Source organism: Stegodyphus dumicola, chromosome 4, assembly GCF_044657685.1.
Source record: "Stegodyphus dumicola isolate Sdum_Otavi_A_Nest chromosome 4, ASM4465768v1".
Classification (NCBI taxonomy): domain Eukaryota; kingdom Metazoa; phylum Arthropoda; class Arachnida; order Araneae; family Eresidae; genus Stegodyphus; species Stegodyphus dumicola.
This window is the reverse complement of record NC_140771.1, coordinates 87,939,356-87,959,067: the sequence shown is the minus strand read 5'-3', so window position 1 is coordinate 87,959,067 and position 19,712 is coordinate 87,939,356. Positions and strand designations below refer to the sequence as shown.

Below are 19,712 nucleotides of genomic sequence, written 5' to 3'. Positions count from 1 at the left end.
TTTAGTGCGGTTGATTAATTCACCAAGAAAAAGCACAAAAAATGTTGACAAATACCAAAACATGAATAAAAGTAGGTTTTATGTTCATAAACTAAAACTAAATATGTAAATAAAAAGCTGAGCGAATTCTCGCTCCCCATGAAACTATTTAAGTCCCCCCCCCCAAGAGTGAAATTCTCTTCTAGCTGAGAACCCTACTGCAGAGTTTACAAAAATACCGTTGATGTTTTATTTTTCGATGTGAAAGGGACTATGAGTGAAAAATATTCCCTAACTCCAAGGTCAAAACTTACTATGATACTTTGAAGCGGTTGAGATTAGCTGTTCATCATAAATGATATCAGCAAACGTAAGATATGAGAACTGTTGATTAGCCACGAATACGCACAAAACTACCATGCCCTGAAAGTGCAAAAGTTTTTGCCGTAAACAAAAGTCGCAGTGGTTTCCTTAGTACCCTCCCGAGGTCGTTTGCGGTACTCGCTGAGATCCATACTCTGACAGACTAAGTTTTGGGAGTACAAAGCACATAAACATAATTTTTATCTGGCTCTCTTCCTTTCGTAGTTTTCTACATTTTTTTTTTTTTTTCAAATACCAGAATAGGTATAACTAGTTTTTAAATTATTGGGATGCACAATAACTTCAATACCTGTTTAAATACATGCACATTTTTAACAAAAAGTATCTTAACTTCTTTGACTAATAACAGAAGTAATTTTTTTCAATGATATTGAAATCTTATTTGATATAATAAGCTAATTAAAATTCGCTGAAAGTATATTTTTAACATTGTTTCCTTATGATGGTTACATTCGTCACAACAATCCTTCACATTCAACAGAGAAAGAACGTAATAATGTGTTGTTGCTATGAGTTCAAATGGATTTAATGTACAGTTTCGGTAGAGCTTTCAGACTGGTAATTATAATGAAATTTTACTTGTAAAAAGTGGGCATAATAACGAATGGCGTTGTAATGAAATTTTACAGGATGCTTGCCTTAGCATTGAGATACTTGGGTATCATCTTCCAAATCACAGAAAAAACTTTAAACGAAAGACAGCATTCTGTAGAGAATTTTCTCCTTCCTCGATGCATTTAACAATCCAAAGAGTGGGAAATCCAGAGTTCGAACCCCGGCCAAGGCATGCCTGATTTTTGATATTTCCTATTTCGGAAGAAGGATAATAGACTCTAAAAATGGTGCCCGATCTAAAATGTAGTAGGCGATGATTTGTTACTACCTGTACTTGACAAATGAACTTCTTCTCTGGTCGCCCTTTAAGTGGAAAAAATTTCTCTTTCGTCATTTCTTTATTGCATACCTCCTTGGTATATTAGATAGCAAATCCAGCTAGCAATCAGGAGATGCAAGGCTAGAATCCCGGAAAGGACATTGCTGAAATTTCGTGTTTCTTGTTTAAAAAAAATCCTAATAGTTCTACTATTTCTATAATTTCTATTTTCCTGAAAAGACCTAACAAGGCTTTTTTCAAATCGAATAATTCATGTGCACGCGATATTTTAACAGCTTTAGAAGCTTTTCTTAAATAATACAGTCTAGAAGAAGTTGTTATAGTTCCTTTAGTTAAGGCAGCTGAAACTAAAGTCTAGTATTTTTGAATTAATGAAAAGTTGTAATGACAAGTATTCTTAAAGAAAAATGTAAATTTTATTATTAAAAAATGAAAACTTTCTCTTTTCTTCATTTTGTGTCTAAATTATTTTTCTCTAAAGTTTTCCTGACAGGTTTCTAAACTTTCTTGGGACTTTTCTCAAGTAAAATTCAGCCTCTAACCAGATGCTGATTTAAATTAAAACTATGTCGGAACAGCCAAATATTCTCTATTTTAAATAATCTCTTTGAGTACTTTTGCTGGTAGTTCTGAGAAGTTCTTGTTTAGTAAACGTCAAGTAGCTTAACTATTTTCTAACTTCACGTTCTGCTTAAGTAGTTTTTAAGTAATATTACGCACTGTAAAATTTTTAAAAACTTTCCCACAGTCATAACAATTTATAAAAACATGTCGCAGCATGTTTCAAAAGATTATTCCTATCTTTATGTATATGTATTTTTTACATGACTGGCTTTTATTGAAAAATGATAAATAACACAAAATAAATTTGTATACTATTCATGTGCCAAATAATGTATATTTAATACAAATTCACTATAATATGTTCAAAGTTCTTTTCGTACTTACACTTATGTTTCGTAATAAATTTGAAATCTTAAATCCAATTCTGAAAATTATTCATTCTTTACAGAAATTTTCAGAAATAATACATTGTTATTGTCTGATAAGATATTTCCAATGTAAGAATTATCCCGAGGAGAGAAGAACAGGAGAATTTGTTGTCTATGCAATGTCTGAAGCCTAAATGCGTTTCAGAAAGCAAGTAGGGATTTTAAACATATATATACATATATACTGTTGCGAAACGCCCAGCTGCGGTAAGATAGCTTCACCGCAAAGCGGTTTTAGGGCTGCCAAAAGGTAGCAAGAAAAGGCAAGATTTGCCAGATTTGGAGCAAAATCTCCCATTTGGCGACATTTGGCAAGAAAATTGACAATACATCATAAACTCAGCGTGAACATGTACGCGGAGTAGGAGTATTTAGAGTATGTTGAGTTCTTTAGTAGCGTCTTGAGTTCAGCGAGAGCTATAGACTGAGTCAGGAGCTGTACATTAGTGCTTTGCCGTGAAGCTGTCTTCACCGTTATAGCCTGATAGTCTGAAGGCTACCTTGCTGATTGTTTCAGCGCGTTTGTCGTAGCTTTTGGACGACTGTAACGCGTCTTTGGAACTGTCCTGTATAATATTGAAATTGTGTTTCGATTCTTCAACAAGTGTTGTTATCAATCACTCCAAATACACGAATTCGTAGAATGCAACAGTATATAACTGGAAGCCTGAGCATTGATGTAAATGGAAGCAATCCTGTTTTAAATAAGAGCCATGAGAGTAGCACTGCATCTGATGAAGGATCCATTACAAAATGGAAAAGTGTTTGGGGCTGTTAAACTCCGAGAAAAATATATTCATATGTTTTTTTCAGTATAACAAGAAGTAGATTCATCGGGTTAGAGTCAATCCTTAAGGAAATGACTTGCAGAATTTTTTCGAGCATCATTCATTGTACAGTAAGCAAATTAAATCAAATTTTTACTTTTTTTTTCAAATACTATGACGAATCTCTACAAGGAATTTATAAGGTATTTTCTTTCTCCTTTCCGCATGCCTTCGTGGTGTAACTGGAAGCACGTTCGTCGCATATTCGGTAGGTCCAGAGCTCGAATCCCGGCGAGAGCCGTGCGGATTGTTTCAGTTTCCAAATATCGAAATTCCTAGCATCTAAGAAATATCATTCCTAACATATTAAAATCTCTACAAATAAAAATTTTATATTCAGTGTTCTTCCAAAGCTTTAATCATTTATAATAAAAATATGAGAAAGCGTTTTTGACCATACCAATAACCATCGATACATTCGAATTCAACGAGAATAACTATCGATGTATTTTGCTCCCAGAAAGCGAACCCAGGATGTGGCAGGAAATTTGCAACAATTTTATTTATTCAGAGATTGGTTGCTTGTAATTAATAGCCTGCAGATTAGATGAATTGAACAAGAAATACATAAAAGTTTTAGTCCGTTATGCATTTCATTTTACTCAATCTTATCATTTTCGTGAAGTTATAATTACTGAGAAAATGATGTCCAGGAATTCATAAATAATATTGTAAGAATGAAATTAGCAAGATGCAAATTTTAACAAATCAGAATTTTTTATGTGTAGAAGAGACCTTTGACCATCAGTTTTATTAATTACATTCATGAGCTAGAATATTACTTTAATTATCAACAACTTAGAAATGATCGAAAGAAGAAAAAAAGTAAAGGATAGGACCTTTTATAAAAAGTATCCATTCAAACAATTTTATTCATGAAATTTCGGATAAAAATATATACTTTATGAAAGGTAGTATATTATTTATATTACAAAAAGGGTTCAAATTAGTCCTTCAAAAATTTTGTATAATTCATATTTTTAAGCTGTAAATTATGGTTTACTAAAGACACAATTTCTTTCTGCATGGAATTACTAACAGCGTAATTTCTTTCTGCATAGAATTACTAATAGCATAACTTTTTTCCTGAACTGTTGCACTGTTTATTTGCCAGTCTGTAACTTAACCAATTATTTAGTCGTTTCCTGAAAACAGTAATCATTATAATAAGGAAATTTTAGATTTACTCAGATTTCGTATAAAATTCAAAATGAAATTGTATATAAAATCTTCGCCAATCTAGTGCTCACATGTCTGCTTCTATACGTTTTCTCTGAATTCTATATTTAACAAGGCATATTTGTTTATTTTCTATACAGATATCTTTCTTTATTGTCAACGCATGTGCCAACGAAAGGAAAATCTCCTAAAACTCTTATTACTAAAAGGCAAAGTTTGATAAGACAAACTGAGGGAGGTACCAACAGGATGAAGTTCCCAGTTTACTCCTTTCTTAAATTTTGTTGACCTAAAAATCCAGTGGGGAGGATGAAAACGAATAAGGTTGGACATTTTACAATTTTTCCTAAGCATAACTTTTATTCCGTGCCTTCAAGCTTGATACCTTATTAACACATTCTTATATTTCTCAATAATTAACCTAATCCCAACAAAAATCATCAGCACTGAAAAATCATAGATTTCTTTTCACTTGTTTCTTGGAGATCCCACAGATGTTTTCTGCCTAGAGGCCCAAGAGCTCTAATTACGCCGCTGATAGCGATTCTAACAAAAGCACTGTAATTAGCACTGTAATTGTATCAAAATAATGATTATGTGGATTAAAGATTGAAAAGATGAAACAGGGTGTATACTCATTAGCACCCTTTACCATCACTTCTGGTGTTGAGCCGGTATGATTATGAGGAACACAAACTTCAAACTTTCGTTTCCGTCGGTGCCTCCACACACCAACATATCGTATCATGATGCTGTAAGCAAAAGCGAGATTCATCGGAAAAGCCATTAAGCTGTTGATGCATCTAAGTGCATTGCTGAATGAAACGTTTTAGGCGTGAATTCCTGTTTTGTAGCGTTAAAAGAAGTCAAAGAAATGGTCACCTCTGTGACAATTCGTGCAGATGTCGTCGCAGTATAAGTGCAGATATTTGGTGCTGTAAACGTACCGAATTTTCTGGGATACATGGTATGTATGTACTAATATTAATAGCAATGTGGGCAAGACGTCTGTCATCTGGGGCACTGATGAGTGGAGAGAGCTGAGATTTCGCATGTCGCTTTGTGTAGCTATCTTGGATTCATTGATTTCAAAATCTGATAACAATCACTGGATACTAACTATAGCGAAAGCAATGATTAAATAGTGCTCTTCAAATCCTGAATCATACCCATAAATAACTTTAAAATATCAAGGATTTGATGCAGATACTAAGAGATAAAGAATTCTCTTTTAGCATGTGATGACTAGATCAACATGAAATATTGTGCATGAGTTGTTATATTGATATGGGCTTGCAGAAGGCCTCTTTGGAGTTTTATTACATTAACGGCAAGGTACAATGGAATGATATCAGTGAGAATTATTACACTTAAGCTAATCTGAAGCTAGTTGATTATGTGGCAAAATAGATGTGTTAAAGTAACTAATATGCAGGCAGCTGTAAAAACAAAATTTGTGTACTAAACAATACAAAAAAAATAGGATCCTTCAGCTTATATCATCTTGGCTACGGATGAGGTAAATAGAAGTTCTCTAAAAACTAAAGACCATTGGTCTATTTATATAGGATTCATTTTAAAGAGAGTTAGCTATCCCGTTTTCTCATCGGGAAGAAATGCACACTACCAGAAAAAAAAACGAAAGATGCGCATTACATAAGTTAGGTTTAGTAACTTGAAACATGATGTTATGTGGTAGTGTACGCTCTAAAGCTAAGTGGATTTCTGGCTTCAGTTTTCGAACGAAACGCATATCCTTGCGGATATTTATGAAAATATGTTTGGAAATGAAGTTTTCAGCTGTATATCATGGGTAGCATATTTATGTCCTTTAAATCCATGAAATATATCAGACGGAAATTTAGGAGGTGGACAGACAATCTGTTTGACTACGGATGAGGTATGATATGTTAATAGGATATTTCTCCTATACCATCGCTTTTATTTACCTTGTTAACAGCATGTAATTAAACTATATCATTTAAATTTCTGAAAAGAGCCTACAGATACCTTTTTGAATTCACTATACTTTGTTCCACAAAGGAAAAGTCTCTTCAGTTAACCAACGGGCATTTTTACTTTTAGCTATTTATCGTTAAGTTCTTTTGATAAAGGCGTTGAAAGCCGTTATTCAAGTGAGTGATTCGTCTTACTGGTGAAATTTGGCTTCCCTAATGTATATTTTGGATATTAATGATTTTCAGAAATTAGATTTAACATTGGAGACTAATATATTTATAAAACTATTCCAATTCGATTGTACTCACATGAAAGTGCAAAAGGGAATGATCAGGAATGTGCAAATAATTAATTCAGGCAGACAAGGGAATGTAGCACCAAGAACGAAATGAAGTTTCACGCGCAAGAAGTATCCAAAAAGGGTTGAAGAAACTTCGCTGGTGGAAAGAAAAAGAAATGCTTTTCCTGTAAATAAACAGAACGTTATAGAACAGAAACGTTCCTGTAAATAAACAGAACGTTATTTTTCATTAAGATTCATTTAATTGATTATTATTGCATTTATTCTCAAGCATAATTTTTAATCTATATTTTTGAAATTTTAGTTAAGACGAAACACATTTTAGTGGATGGTAGTGGTTGTCTATTTAAATTAATATAACTGAAAGAAACTGTGAGTGAAAGCTTATTGGAAACCTAACAACAAAATAAAATAAAAAGTAAAGGTACGTAGTAGTAAAGTCAAGTTAGTGTTTCAGTATTTTCCGAAAAAATGTATTTTGAAAATAATCCACCTTCTTTTCTTCTTGCCGATTCGATCTGGTGAAAACGATCGACTTGTTTCCGCTTTCGCATTTCATTGTAAGCAAACAAAAAGAAGGAAGGTTTTTGTGTATGCAAAGAAAATGAAATAGCTTTAGCTCTTTCAGTGTTTTGTAACATTCATTAAATACGCGAATAGATGACTTAATTCCACATACTTGAAATTAAAAAAGAAGCGAAATTTAAAAGTAGTGTATAAGAAATCAAATTTTAAATTTAAGAACAAAATATCAGTATTCTGCATTGATAAAATGTAGTTCAGTATTACCTCTCTCGTCTTCTCCAATTATTTTTGAGTATGAAGAACGCAGAGCGATTATCGCAAATGCTTTTAAAGGTGCCAAACTCAAAGCTAAGAAAAAAGAAATCTTTTATTTAAAACATACACTTCTAAAATGTAGTATGAATATTTAAACAAAAATAGTGCCACAATAATTTTAATTATGAAAAATATTACAATGAAAATACAACAAATCTTTAATATTTTTTTAACTTGTTCTTTCATGGGGCAATAGAAGCGCTGTTTTACTTTATCCAAAATAGATATTTCGAAGGGCAGGCAGAATATTATAGTACAAGATATATTAGCTCAGCACCTGACTTTATAGAAAATGTATAATGAAATCGTATTCTAAACTCCTTAAATAAAACATAAAAAAGCAATACAAATAAATAATATGTCTAGAAATGTAGGTTACGTTTATTTGATAACTGACTAAGGTATTCCTTCCCTTAAAAAGAAAAGATATTTGAGTTATTATTTCTATCTAAGGAAAGGCCTATCTTTATTTATTATATCTATCTTTATTTAGTAGCTCTCAAAATTTTAGCTCCTCAATGTTAATTAAAATAGATATATGTTTATTAATATCGCTTTTTTATTAAACTTACTTGATTCATTCTTCCAGCATTCGAAATTTAGGCTTAATCTAAATAGAATTCGCACATTTTTATGATTTATTTTTATAATTTTTATTTTTAAATATTTTTTATAATTTTTTCGAAAAACATTTTGTATTATAACCTATAAAATTCGTAACATCATCTTAAAGGAGATGTATTTCTAGGCTCACCTGCAAAAGATTAGAGTTTTTTATTCAAAATTTTATAAAATATACATGAATTTACATATTAGAGCGTTTTAAAATTTGTCTTTTTTTTTTTTTTTTTTTTTTTTTTTTTTTTTTTTTTTTTTTTTTTTTAGTCCAAAGGGGCTTTGTTCCTGAAGGACTATTGTTTTCGTTTTGCGATTTTGCGTCGGACTCATAAACGTCGGTTCACTTTTCAAACTGTTGCCACAAAATGTTAGAGTCCTGCATTATATTTGAAGAAATTAAATAATGAAAAATCTGCATAAATGATTGTCTATTTCTCGCATTGTGATAAAACAATGGTACATAGAGCCATCGAATTTTGAATGACGAAATCCTACTGCGAATATGGGCATCTGAAATCCCAAATTTGGAATTTGTTTTATTATAGATTTTATATTTTGTAAAACTTTAACGAATTTTTGATTTACAAACTCAATGCTTTAAAAGTGAGAAATGGCAACGTTATATAGAAAAAAAAATACTTTTATCTCCAGCTCGCGAGACTGTGTATATCGGAAATTCTAAAGATATGCTTAATTTAACATTATTTTGCGATATTGCTCTTGAACTGAATTTTATGGTTTAAGTGCAAAGAACATGATATTTAACAAATAAAGGTAACACTCAAAACGTTAAAAAAAACGCCCCTTTGGACGTAATTTAAAATCTGAAACATTTCAGATTTTTTTTTTTTTTTTTTTTTTTTTTTTTTTTTAGTCCAAAGGGATTTGAATTCCGAAGGACTATTAGTTTCGTTTTGGCATTTTGCGTCGGACTCATAAATGTCGGTTCACTTTTCAAACTGTTGCCACAAAATGTTAGAGTCCTGCATTATATTTGAAGAAATTAAATAATGAAAAATCTGCATAAATGTATGTATATTTCTCGTATTGTGATAAAACAACGGTACATAGAGTCATCGAATTTTGAATAACGTAATCCTCCAACGAATATGAGCATGTGGAAGACCAAATTTGAAATTTGAAATTTGTTTTATGATCGATTTCCTATTTTTTAAAACTTTGACGAATTTTTGATTAACAAACTCAAGGATTTCAAAGCGAGCAATGGCAACGTTGTGCAGAAAAAACATTTTTATCTCCAGCGCGTGAGTCTCTGTATCGGAAATTCTAAAGATATGCTCGTTTTAAAACTATTTTGCGATATTGCTGTTGCACTGGATCTTATGGTTTAAGTGCGAGGAACATGATATTTAATAAAGAAAGGTAACACACAAAATGTTAAAAAACGCCCCTTTGGACGTAGTTTAAAATCTGAAACATTTCAGATTTTTTTTTTTTTTTTTTTTTTTTTTTTTTTTTTTGAGCGATAATAGCGCCAAACGATAATACACACTTTGTTAAAATTATTTGAAAGTATGAAGGCTGACTTTTTCCTCGCTCGTTTACAATGAAAAAAAAAAGAAAAGAAAGAAAGAAAAGGAAAATAGATTGCTATAAATTAAGAAGTTTGCCAAGTAAATTATTCTTGGCGAAAACTAAAAAAAATATGCCACCCACATAACACAAAAACATCCTTATCCCAAGGATGTTGCTCGCGGGATATGCGCACATCCTCAGGACATTCCAGAATATCCCGCAAACCTCCTAAACACCTCCTCCCGAGTGCTTAATGTCACATCCCAGGATATCCTCAGGACATCCTAACTAAGTCCCATCGACAGCGTGCGGGATGTTATTAGGATATGAACTTCTACTTACTACATCCTCAGGACATCCCGGGATATCCCACAAACCTCCTAAACACATCCCATTATATCCTAAAAACATCCTATCTACGTCTCATCGACAGCAGATGAGATGTTATTAGGATTTAAAGTCCTACTTACAACATCCTCAGGACATCCCGTAATATCCCAATTTCCTCCTAAACTCATCCTCCTGAGTGCTTAATGTCACATCCCAGTATATCCTTAGGACATCCTATCTAGGTCCCACCGACAGCGTATGGGATGTTATCAGGATTTGAAATACTAGTTACAATATCCCTTTTTTGAATTTCTTCGTAAATTTCCCACCAAATTTTACAAAATTTAATTATTTAGACATAATTTGAGCCGTAAAATCGAAATATGGAAAATAATTGACATGTCATTTCAGAAAAAGTCCGATTTTTGAAAACGCAGTTTGAATTTCGTCAATCGACCCAGTAGAACCAGAGATATAGAACCAGTGGCGTAGCGAAGGGGGGCAAGGGGGTATATGATGCCCGGGTGTCATTCGCAGAGGGGTACCAAATGGTCTCCAAACAAGATTTTCCGGAAAATTTCAGTTTTTATTTTGATTGATTTCTGGAAAATATATTTAAAATTAATAATTATTGTTGTATAATTAATTATTTATTTTCTTGGTTTGTCTGATAAAATATTTGCAGTACATCAGCCAAATATCTCCGCATACAAAACGTTCTTTCTGACCACTTTATTTCTCTAAAATATATATATATATATATATATATATATTTTTTTTTTTTTTTTTTTTTTTTTTTAACGAAATGCGCATATAGCTCCCGCTTTTTATTTTAAAACGATAACACGACCTTGTCCCGAATTTCCCAAACATATCCAGCGTCCAAAAACGATTCCATAGTCTGGAAATGACATTTTTGGAAACTCCTAACACTTCCGCTACAATGGATTTCGTTTGACTCTCCAGTAAACGACTGATGGCCTTCCTGACTACCGATTCAACTAAGTCATCTTGCTGAGACGTCGTATATTCACTGCTACAGAGCATTCAACGCGTGTCAGTTGTTTTTAATCTCCTACTACAAAGGAATGCTGCAGGCCGGAAAAGCCCTCTGAAATCTTCCCTCTGAAAAGCGAAGATTTCGCAACTTCCGCAAAGGCATCAGCCGTAACAGCTCTGTCGAAAAACTTGAATGAAATTAGACAAACAATTCTTATGTAACTGCTATGGCTGATAATAACTGCTGCGACACCTTCAGAATTGATAATAAGAGGCCTGAGATGTGAGCTGGCATGTTGTTTCTACACGTTGCCAAAGTTCATCAGATATAACTGCAGTAGCTGTATGCCACTCATTTGCCAATCACGGACGGACCATGGCAAAATATCCGGAGAACGGGCGAACCGTGGCAGCAGTGCGATTAATGGGCAATGGAGAACTGTTGAACGTTACGTGCCACATATGATTACGTATTGTCCCATTGAAATAACCGCAGGAAGACTTGAAAAGAATATTAAAGGTTCCAAGATTTCAGAGAAATGACAGTGATTGTTGACTGTACTGATAGTGCATTAATAGAATACAGGTGTAAAATCCAGTGGCACCCCAAACTATTACTCCAGATGACGGACTGGTAAAAAATTGTATGATGGAAGTGTTGTGATGCATTGCAGCCGCATACGCATGTCGTGTAAAGTTAAAAGTAATGACAGCAATAGATGCCTTATAAAGATTTCATTTCTTGTGCAATAGATCTTTCTTGCTCTAGGATTCTTGATTTTGCTCTGCGATCGGTCATTGCCATATACAAAACATACCTGTCCTCATACCTCATCCGATGGCGTGACGAAAGGCTGGTTAAATATTATTCCTGTCTATGGTCCATTCCTTCTTCACCCACCGACTGCATAGTCGCATCACTGTTTCATCTATCACGTGCATTAATTTCTCGTAAAAATAATCCACAATCCCTATATACTTCTCGAATAATTGCCATTTTTTTCTCGAGAAGGCATATTGAAATTTCTCATGCAAAAGAATAGTGCGGCAACACATAATTTCATGAATTAAAATAACCTTCTTCCTTCCTTTTACAGATTCTAGGCAGAGTTATCGGCGTCAATGCTTTGGATATCTGCTAATACTATTTACATATTCTTTCGCGATCAACGTATAGTAAAGATTTCAAGCCTATTGGATGCCTTCATGGTATTCCATTTTGGATGACCAGCAGTATATTTTCAGAAGACAGTTTTATTTTACGCTGTTGTTTATGACAGCAAATTTCTTATCATTCCAAAATAATTAAATTTAATTATTTATCGATTAATCCGCATCAATGTAAACTGTGTAAATGAAGGGCAGAGAGAATAATATTATACTGCTATTGAAGGATCTAAAATTTTCGGATTGAAGGCTCTAAAATTTTCCAAATACAGAGAATTGCTCTGTTAGCCAATACAAACTATCGTAATTAGAAAGTATAATGCTAAAAACAATTTTATCAGCACACAGTAAAGTTACAAAAATTAACTTCCATAAATTTTTAAATAATGGTTAACTGAAGTAGAATGCATGAATGGAACCGAAAATAGTTTTAAAACTCTTTTAAAACTCAATTATTATAAGGAAAATGCCTTACCTACAATGAAAGTGAGATTATTGGAAGAAAATGCTGCAAGAGAGAAGTAGAGATAGAGGTTGATGAAGCCCAAAACTCCAAGAACTGCGTCGCTGATACGGTAAATGTATTGAGAGAACAAGATGACTACTATTTCAGAAAGGCAGGTGTAAATAGCAAAGTATTCGGTTACTCTCTTGTAGTTGATGATATTAATGAAGAGCATGGAATGATGCGAATTTGTCATCCTCACTCCTTCAATCACTACAATACGAACATCATAATCATAACATAGTTTAAAATTTAAAATTCAGGCACTGACTCTAAAAGGTATTTACAGTCTAACCTACATTAATGGACACTCCACTTTATCTGACTCTTCCCAGTAATAGACAATTCACGAATCCCCGGATCTTCGAAGATGCAAACCCATTTAGCGGACATTATTTAGAAACGGAGAAAAACTTGGTTTAATGAATGACGCCAACAGGAGGTTCGACTGTTCTGGGTTCGAATTCCAGAGAACGCACGTATGCTTGTAAATGCAAGTGCTAGGTATCGCATGGAGTGCTTAAAATACTGATGAGCCGAAATTCTTCTGGAGTGGTCTGGTGGTAATAGAAGAGTAATGGAGACCCTCTGACTAAAATAACTTGTATGATTGTAGGCAATAACAAAAATTTCCTGGGCAGATCCTTATCCCTGAGTATACAGTGATTTTGCAGAGTTCATAATTTAACGTAAGGAGACCTTAGTAAGAATACAATGTAAGAAGATCCTAAACTGGGGAAAGAGGGGTAAATTTACTAAGATGAAAATTAAGCGAGGAGATGTGTGAGAAACTTAAAGCAGTGAACTAACAAAGTGAATAATAATGTATATTATTCAGACTATCAACGCCAGCAAAAATTTGAAGTAACACTTGGAAATTTTCGTATGAAGTTGTACACGTTTTTAGTGCAGCCATATGCTAGCTTAGAATATTGATGACATAATTTAGTTTTCTCGGCTGAATATATGCTGAAATCAAGTCATAGTTTTCATGATTTCAGGCCTTGAATCGTGGCCTGAAGTGTTCTCCATCAAAATCAGAACGGATCTGCACAGTAAGTACGCTTGGCTGTACCTCTACGACAAATGGTGAAATGTTGAATATGTAATAAAATGAATTCATCTTTAAGTTCAGATCTCTATATGTAGTTGTATCCCTCTTTAAAGAACCCTCAAGAAACCAAGGCTTTTTACCATTATCAGGAAATGTCCGCTAAAGTGAAGTGCCTGTTAAAATTTCGATAGCATTCATTTCAAAATTAGACAAATTTTGTATCTGATTTCAAATTATAAAGGAATCTTTGAATTTATCAGCATGATTTTCTCATTTTCAGAATGATATACATTTCTATATTTTGGTGCGCATGATATTTCTAAAATGGTTTGTATTCCTTTATAATGAAAGAAAACTTTCACATTTTTAAAACTACAATGACAATTTTTCAGAAAATCTAATATGGACACCACGTGACTCCATTGTACGGCCTATTTAATACACATTTGTTGTCGCACATCGTTTAAATTCATTACCTCGAATTATTCTAACTTATTTAGGCGATCCCTTAAGAAAAGTTTAAAATGACATAAAAAAATTGCAAATTTTGAAATTAAATGTCGCGATCAATTTTTGTCGTATGGGAGTCAAACTTCTTATAATTTTATTTTTTGTAAGGAATATAAAACTTTATCAAATATTAGTATAGAAACCGACAGATCGCATTAAAAATTAGTTTTTATTACTTATCAAAAAAATTTTTTTTTAATTTGGCATTGCCAAAACGTGAAAATTTTTGAACACTTCGGTAATTGGATGTATACGACTACGACCAACGTTTGCAAAAATGATGGCCAGGTAAGGACTTCTAAGCCGGGTATGGGTTGGGGGCACACACACACTTATATATATAAGATAAAAAAAATGCAAATCAAAATTATAATTTAAAATCCCTCTTAGTTGCTCATTTTTAATTTGAGTACTTTTTCTTTAGTAATAACCTTCTCTAAACTTATCTGAAAGCGTGTTCCGCATTATGTCATCTTGAAACTTCTTTGCATATAAGTTTTAGCCAATCGAACAATTTTACTATAAATTTAACAACGAAGAATTTTACTATAAATATCTTTGCAATCCTACTACCCTCCCTGCCATTTACTGCTCGCAGAATGCATGAGCACAATTTCGTCACTTAAGCACACACTTTGCTGCATTTCTCATTGTAAATATTATTAATTTACACTTTATTTGTTTATTTGTTCATTTTTCTACAACTTGATATCGCTACATTTGCACACGTATGTTTGGGTTACGAATATTTTTCATCACCTCTTTGATAAGTGGTAATTATGTTAACGATTATCTTAGCTTGACTTCGCGCTTCGCGGCCAACGGGTCCTCTTTCCTACCTTGATCCGTTTCCCGGCTGGGATTTAGTTGATAGTTTACACTGTGATGTTCCCTAGGGATTAAAAGAACAGAGCTTATAAAAGCCGCAAGGCTGCATAAGCAATTCGCATTCAAGCATTCATACCCTCCCTCTTTCTCTGCCTATGCTTGTTGGCTGAAGGACAACTCTTGCTCGGCTGCTTTTGTCATTATCAAAATTGTGCCATCATCAAAATTGTGAGGTGCAGATTGCCCCCCATTGTGAAGTGCAACAAGTAATAAAGATATATCTGGAATATCAAGTGATTTTATGATTCTTTAAAAGTTCCCGGCATCTTCTGCTACGTAATTGATATTTTCAGTGATCTTCAAATAGTCAATCTATCCGAGACTGCAAAATTATGTCTTCCCTAGTCAAGCATTTTACTTACTAAATCTTATCATCACATAAACAATAGTATATAATAAAAGTCGGTTAAAGTTGTAAATATAATATATATATATATATAACGTTTGGTATTGCCAATTGCAATAAAGAGAAACGCACAACTAGATATTATATATTTGTGTATATATTACTGTGAAAGACCGAAATTGGAGAATGTCGACTTTCATCGGAGAATGTCAACATTCACCAAATACGTCGGTGAAAGATCGAATATTGCATTACATTCCTGTACATTTGGACCCTTACCGGTGTATGTCGACAATCACAGATATGCTTTGGTGTAGGTCGAAAAGAGAGGAGTATATGTACACGCTGTCATTGCAAAAAGAAGTGTTCCACAAATAAATGCAGTTGTAAAAGCAAGGGCCTCTTGTGCAATTCAAAGTGCCATAATAGTTTAAGTTGTTGCAATAAATAAGATTTGAATTACATAATTTAGAAAGTTTTTAACTTCTATTGTTTTCCTTTCTCATTTTGAATCTACTGTGTGTTTTAAATTCTTATGTTAAGTTCTTATTTTAAGTCTCAAGTGCGTTTTTTCGCGACTTAATTACGGAGAAGAAAATATAATATTCTTATATGTTCAACATTCAGCATTAGTACATGGTGAATGTCGACATTTACCGGTGAAAGTCAGAAATAAGAGTATTTGGAAAATATTTCGGACATACACCAAGCGTCTATGTGAATGTTGACATTCACCGGTGAAAGTCGACATTCTCCAGATTTCGGTGTTTCGCCGTAACATATATATACTATATATATATATATATATTATAGCAGCCCCATTTACCAAATTTCAACGTTCCAGGGCTAATCGTTTTTGAGTTATGCGAGATACATACATACGAACCTCATGAAAAAAATAAAACCTTTTCGAAACCAATCCGTTTTGGAAAAAAAGAGTCCTTTATTCTATGCGTAAATACAGATATCACGAAAAAACAAATCGTCCAACTGGATTCAGGAACGGTGAAAATGGATATTTCCATTGAAATATGTTACCCAGAATTTTTCGCGATTATAATACTTCCTTTAGACCCATCAGCGGCCAAGTGGTAAAAGCCGATGAACACTGGTAGTTTGGTCCGGGGTTCATGTCCCGACTGCATGGGATTTTCCGTGTTTCTTTCCATAACGTGGATACGAGCCATTCTCCTTAAAACGTCCTCCATGGAGCATCACTGCCTTTCTGTGTAGTGACTTAAAGCGGATCACGTAATAAATTAAAAAGACTTCCTTTATTTCATATAAAAAATTTTATGTGGAAACTACATGACTTTCTTGTAAGGCCTATTAATTTGATACATATGTTTGCTGCATTTTATTTAAACTTACTTCCTCGAATTTCATTACAGATACATTTCTCATTCAATTAATTCAGTTCTAACTTCGCTGCAAGGCAAAAATACATGAAACTCAAAACACCTTCATTACAAATTGCAAATTACAAAAACATAAAACAACAAATAGAGTTAAAACAGCTAAAAAAAAGATTTTCTCAATTAAAATTAGAGTTTCTACGCAAAAACAAGCAATTCGGAAAATGGACAAGGCTTACTTTTGGTCCCACTTGGCAGAAAGACATTGAACGTGTAGAAACTGACTTAATTCACTATTCTACTAAGAGTTTTGAAAAGTAAACAAATGGTGGTTCCATTAGGCTTAGTGTAACTTAGACAACTTTTAAATCGTTGATAATTTTACAACTATTACATGCAGTTAACTGTACGCCACGGAACAGGCTTATAGGAAAATACCATCGTGCCTTTGTGGATATTTCCGTGGAATTATTCCTAAGAATAATTCACAATGATCAGACGTTACTAAACCGTTATGCTATTATGCGTACCTATCACATAACGTGGTAATTGCACATAAATAACATACATTATCAATAGCTTTTCCAGGGGGATAGGCGTAAAAACCTCAGCAACTGAACAGGGACAGGAAAAAGTGGACGGAGCACCAGAACTTTGCATATGCTCACACCCCACAGGGCCCAAGAGGATCGAGTGGTGCAACACCAAGCAGCGAATGATCGCTGCTCATATCTCCAGGCCCGTCCCCTCCGGTGCGGATCAGGCCCTTCATCAGTATGCCCGGTATTTATTAATTTTGTACAAAAGTTACAGTTGGTACCATTTACAGTGGGGCATATAACACCGTTTACAATAATTTTGTTAATATAATCCAAATATAATATGATAATATAGATTGGAAATTAATAAATAAAGAATAAAATTAAATAAAAAGGAAATGATAGTTAAAGGAAAAAATAAACTTCATAATATAGTCTTTGAAAATCTTTGTCTTTCTATAAGTAAGTCTTTAAAAGTTCTTACTTTAAAAGTTTTTAAATTGAAAAGAGTATGAAACTGTAATTTACTTACATTAGTCGTATGAACTACAAAGTACAGATTAGTGATAAGAGCATTTAATAATAAATATATTTAATTTCAAAGTGTTTTTTTTTTCTTTTCCATTAGGTCACAACATATATTAATAATGACCTAAAAGGAGCAGAAGACCTACAGTAGTCGAATGGATAACTAAATAATCTAGAGAATAAAACCACCGACAACTCGATTTGCAAATGGCTGCATTGGGCTTTTTCGTGGTTTTCTATATGTGTAACGTGAAAGCATATCCTGTTTCCTTAGAAGGTTTTCCACAAACAAACCGCTCACGTGTCCTTTGCCACATGCATGATGTTTCCTGTTATAATAATTTTGAGAAAATACTTTATACCTAAGCATTTAAAGGTACTTTTCTGTTATCAACATCAGATTCAGAAATGTATGTATGTATGTATGCAATGGTATACATGCGTGAGTGTATACGCACACATACATAGGTACATGCATACACACATAAATACATACATACATGCATACATACATAAATACACACAGACATACATACACACATTTCTGAATCCGGTCCCGATTGCAGAAAAGTACACAGTTAAATTATTCATAAAATATGCCATTAAGTTTCCATAATTAGGCCTTATAAAATATTGATATATAGATTTCACTTACATCCATAAGCAACCATAATTGGCATTGCTGAGAATATGATTAACCTCATCTGTTCTCTACCACACTTCTTTCTCCATTTTCCTATTGAAGCAAAACATTCTTTCGTGTTAGATATCATGAAAAGTGTTTTAAATTTTTTTGAAGTTTGATGTCCTTTCCCATCAAAATTTCTGTCTTCAAAGAAAAACCAGATCCACATTATGGAAAATATCCTTACAGAAATAACATATAGAAAGCTGTCACGTAATATATCTTTCATAGGAACATTTTCGAAAAATCTAACACCAATTATTTCCCCCAACATATATGATACGTCTACTGTTGTGAACTTCAGTGTTCTGTAGTTTAATGAAGAATGATCTGACACGTAGCTGTACGTCATTGCAAATATGCATATAAAACTCCCGAAAAAACCAGAGAAAATTGTTGTTAGGTAAATGGACCACATGAAATATACCATAGGAATATTTCTAAAGAAAAATGATGAGACGTCCAAGTTTCCGCCCAAAAATGCCAGAATTAATGACAGTTTTCGTCCATATTTGTCACTCCAAGAGCATAAAAAGCACGACGAAAAAAATTCAGCTAAAATTCTCATTCCAATCATTACAAAGGTATGTGTTGTAGCAAAATCTAACACGTCTTTAATTTCAAAATACTTTTTCGTTAAATTGCCCTTATTTTGAATTGCAAAACACAGGTAAGTGTCATTATTTAAGTATTCGTTACATATTCTACGGTACAATAAGTTGTCCGTGTAACTGTTGCGAACAGAATTTCCGAATCCAAAAACTACCATCAAAATTTCTAGTGCAATGATTTTAATCCAATATGTATATTTTGCAATCTTTTCTTGACATACATTCCATTTTTTATCCTTGCTCATTTTTTTACCGCAAATCCTTAGGGTGTTGTATTAACCTGGATAAAACGTTCCTGCCATTGAGAAAAAGAGATTCATCCTTTTAAATGAATAATTTCTTTACTTTGGATACCATAAACTGAAGATTTGAGTATTATAGTGAAAGGTACTAAATGATATGCTCCTTAAATCCAAAAGTTTTAAAATCCCAGTTTCGTTTAAAATTTTAGCTGTTCTTTCCTTCATATCAAAGTTCGGCCATTTCAATAAAAATTTCAAAACTAAACACTTAATTTAAAATAGCAGTACTATCAGAAATTTTCTGCGTTGACTATTTGTTTATCCCCAGCAGATGAAGAAATAGATTTCGTTGCCATTAACTGGTGTTAAAATAATTCACTAAACGTGGCAATTACCAGCAACAGTTTTTATTTTCTTAAACGAAGTGAATAAAGTATTGTAAT

At 33.1% G+C, this 19,712-nt stretch overlaps 1 protein-coding gene across 2 annotated transcripts in view; it reads right to left on the bottom strand.

The window, feature by feature from the left end:
* LOC118198240 (proton-coupled folate transporter-like) overlaps nt 1-19,631 on the bottom strand; it is a 28,804-nt gene extending 9,173 nt beyond the window's left edge. Inside the window, exons 1-4 of one of the 2 annotated variants that reach the window (XM_035369868.2) lie at nt 18,387-19,630; nt 12,482-12,724; nt 7,306-7,389; nt 6,524-6,680 (exon numbers count right to left, since the gene is read on the bottom strand). In XM_035369868.2, the coding sequence (XP_035225759.1) occupies nt 6,524-6,680; nt 7,306-7,389; nt 12,482-12,724; nt 18,387-19,272 (1,370 nt within the window). In that variant the 5' untranslated portion in view covers nt 19,273-19,630. Of the gene's footprint in view, nt 1-6,523; nt 6,681-7,305; nt 7,390-12,481; nt 12,725-18,386 lie in introns of both variants that reach the window. The other variant, XM_035369869.2, reaches the window with a different exon arrangement.
* Nucleotides 19,632-19,712: the final 81 nt, after the last annotated feature.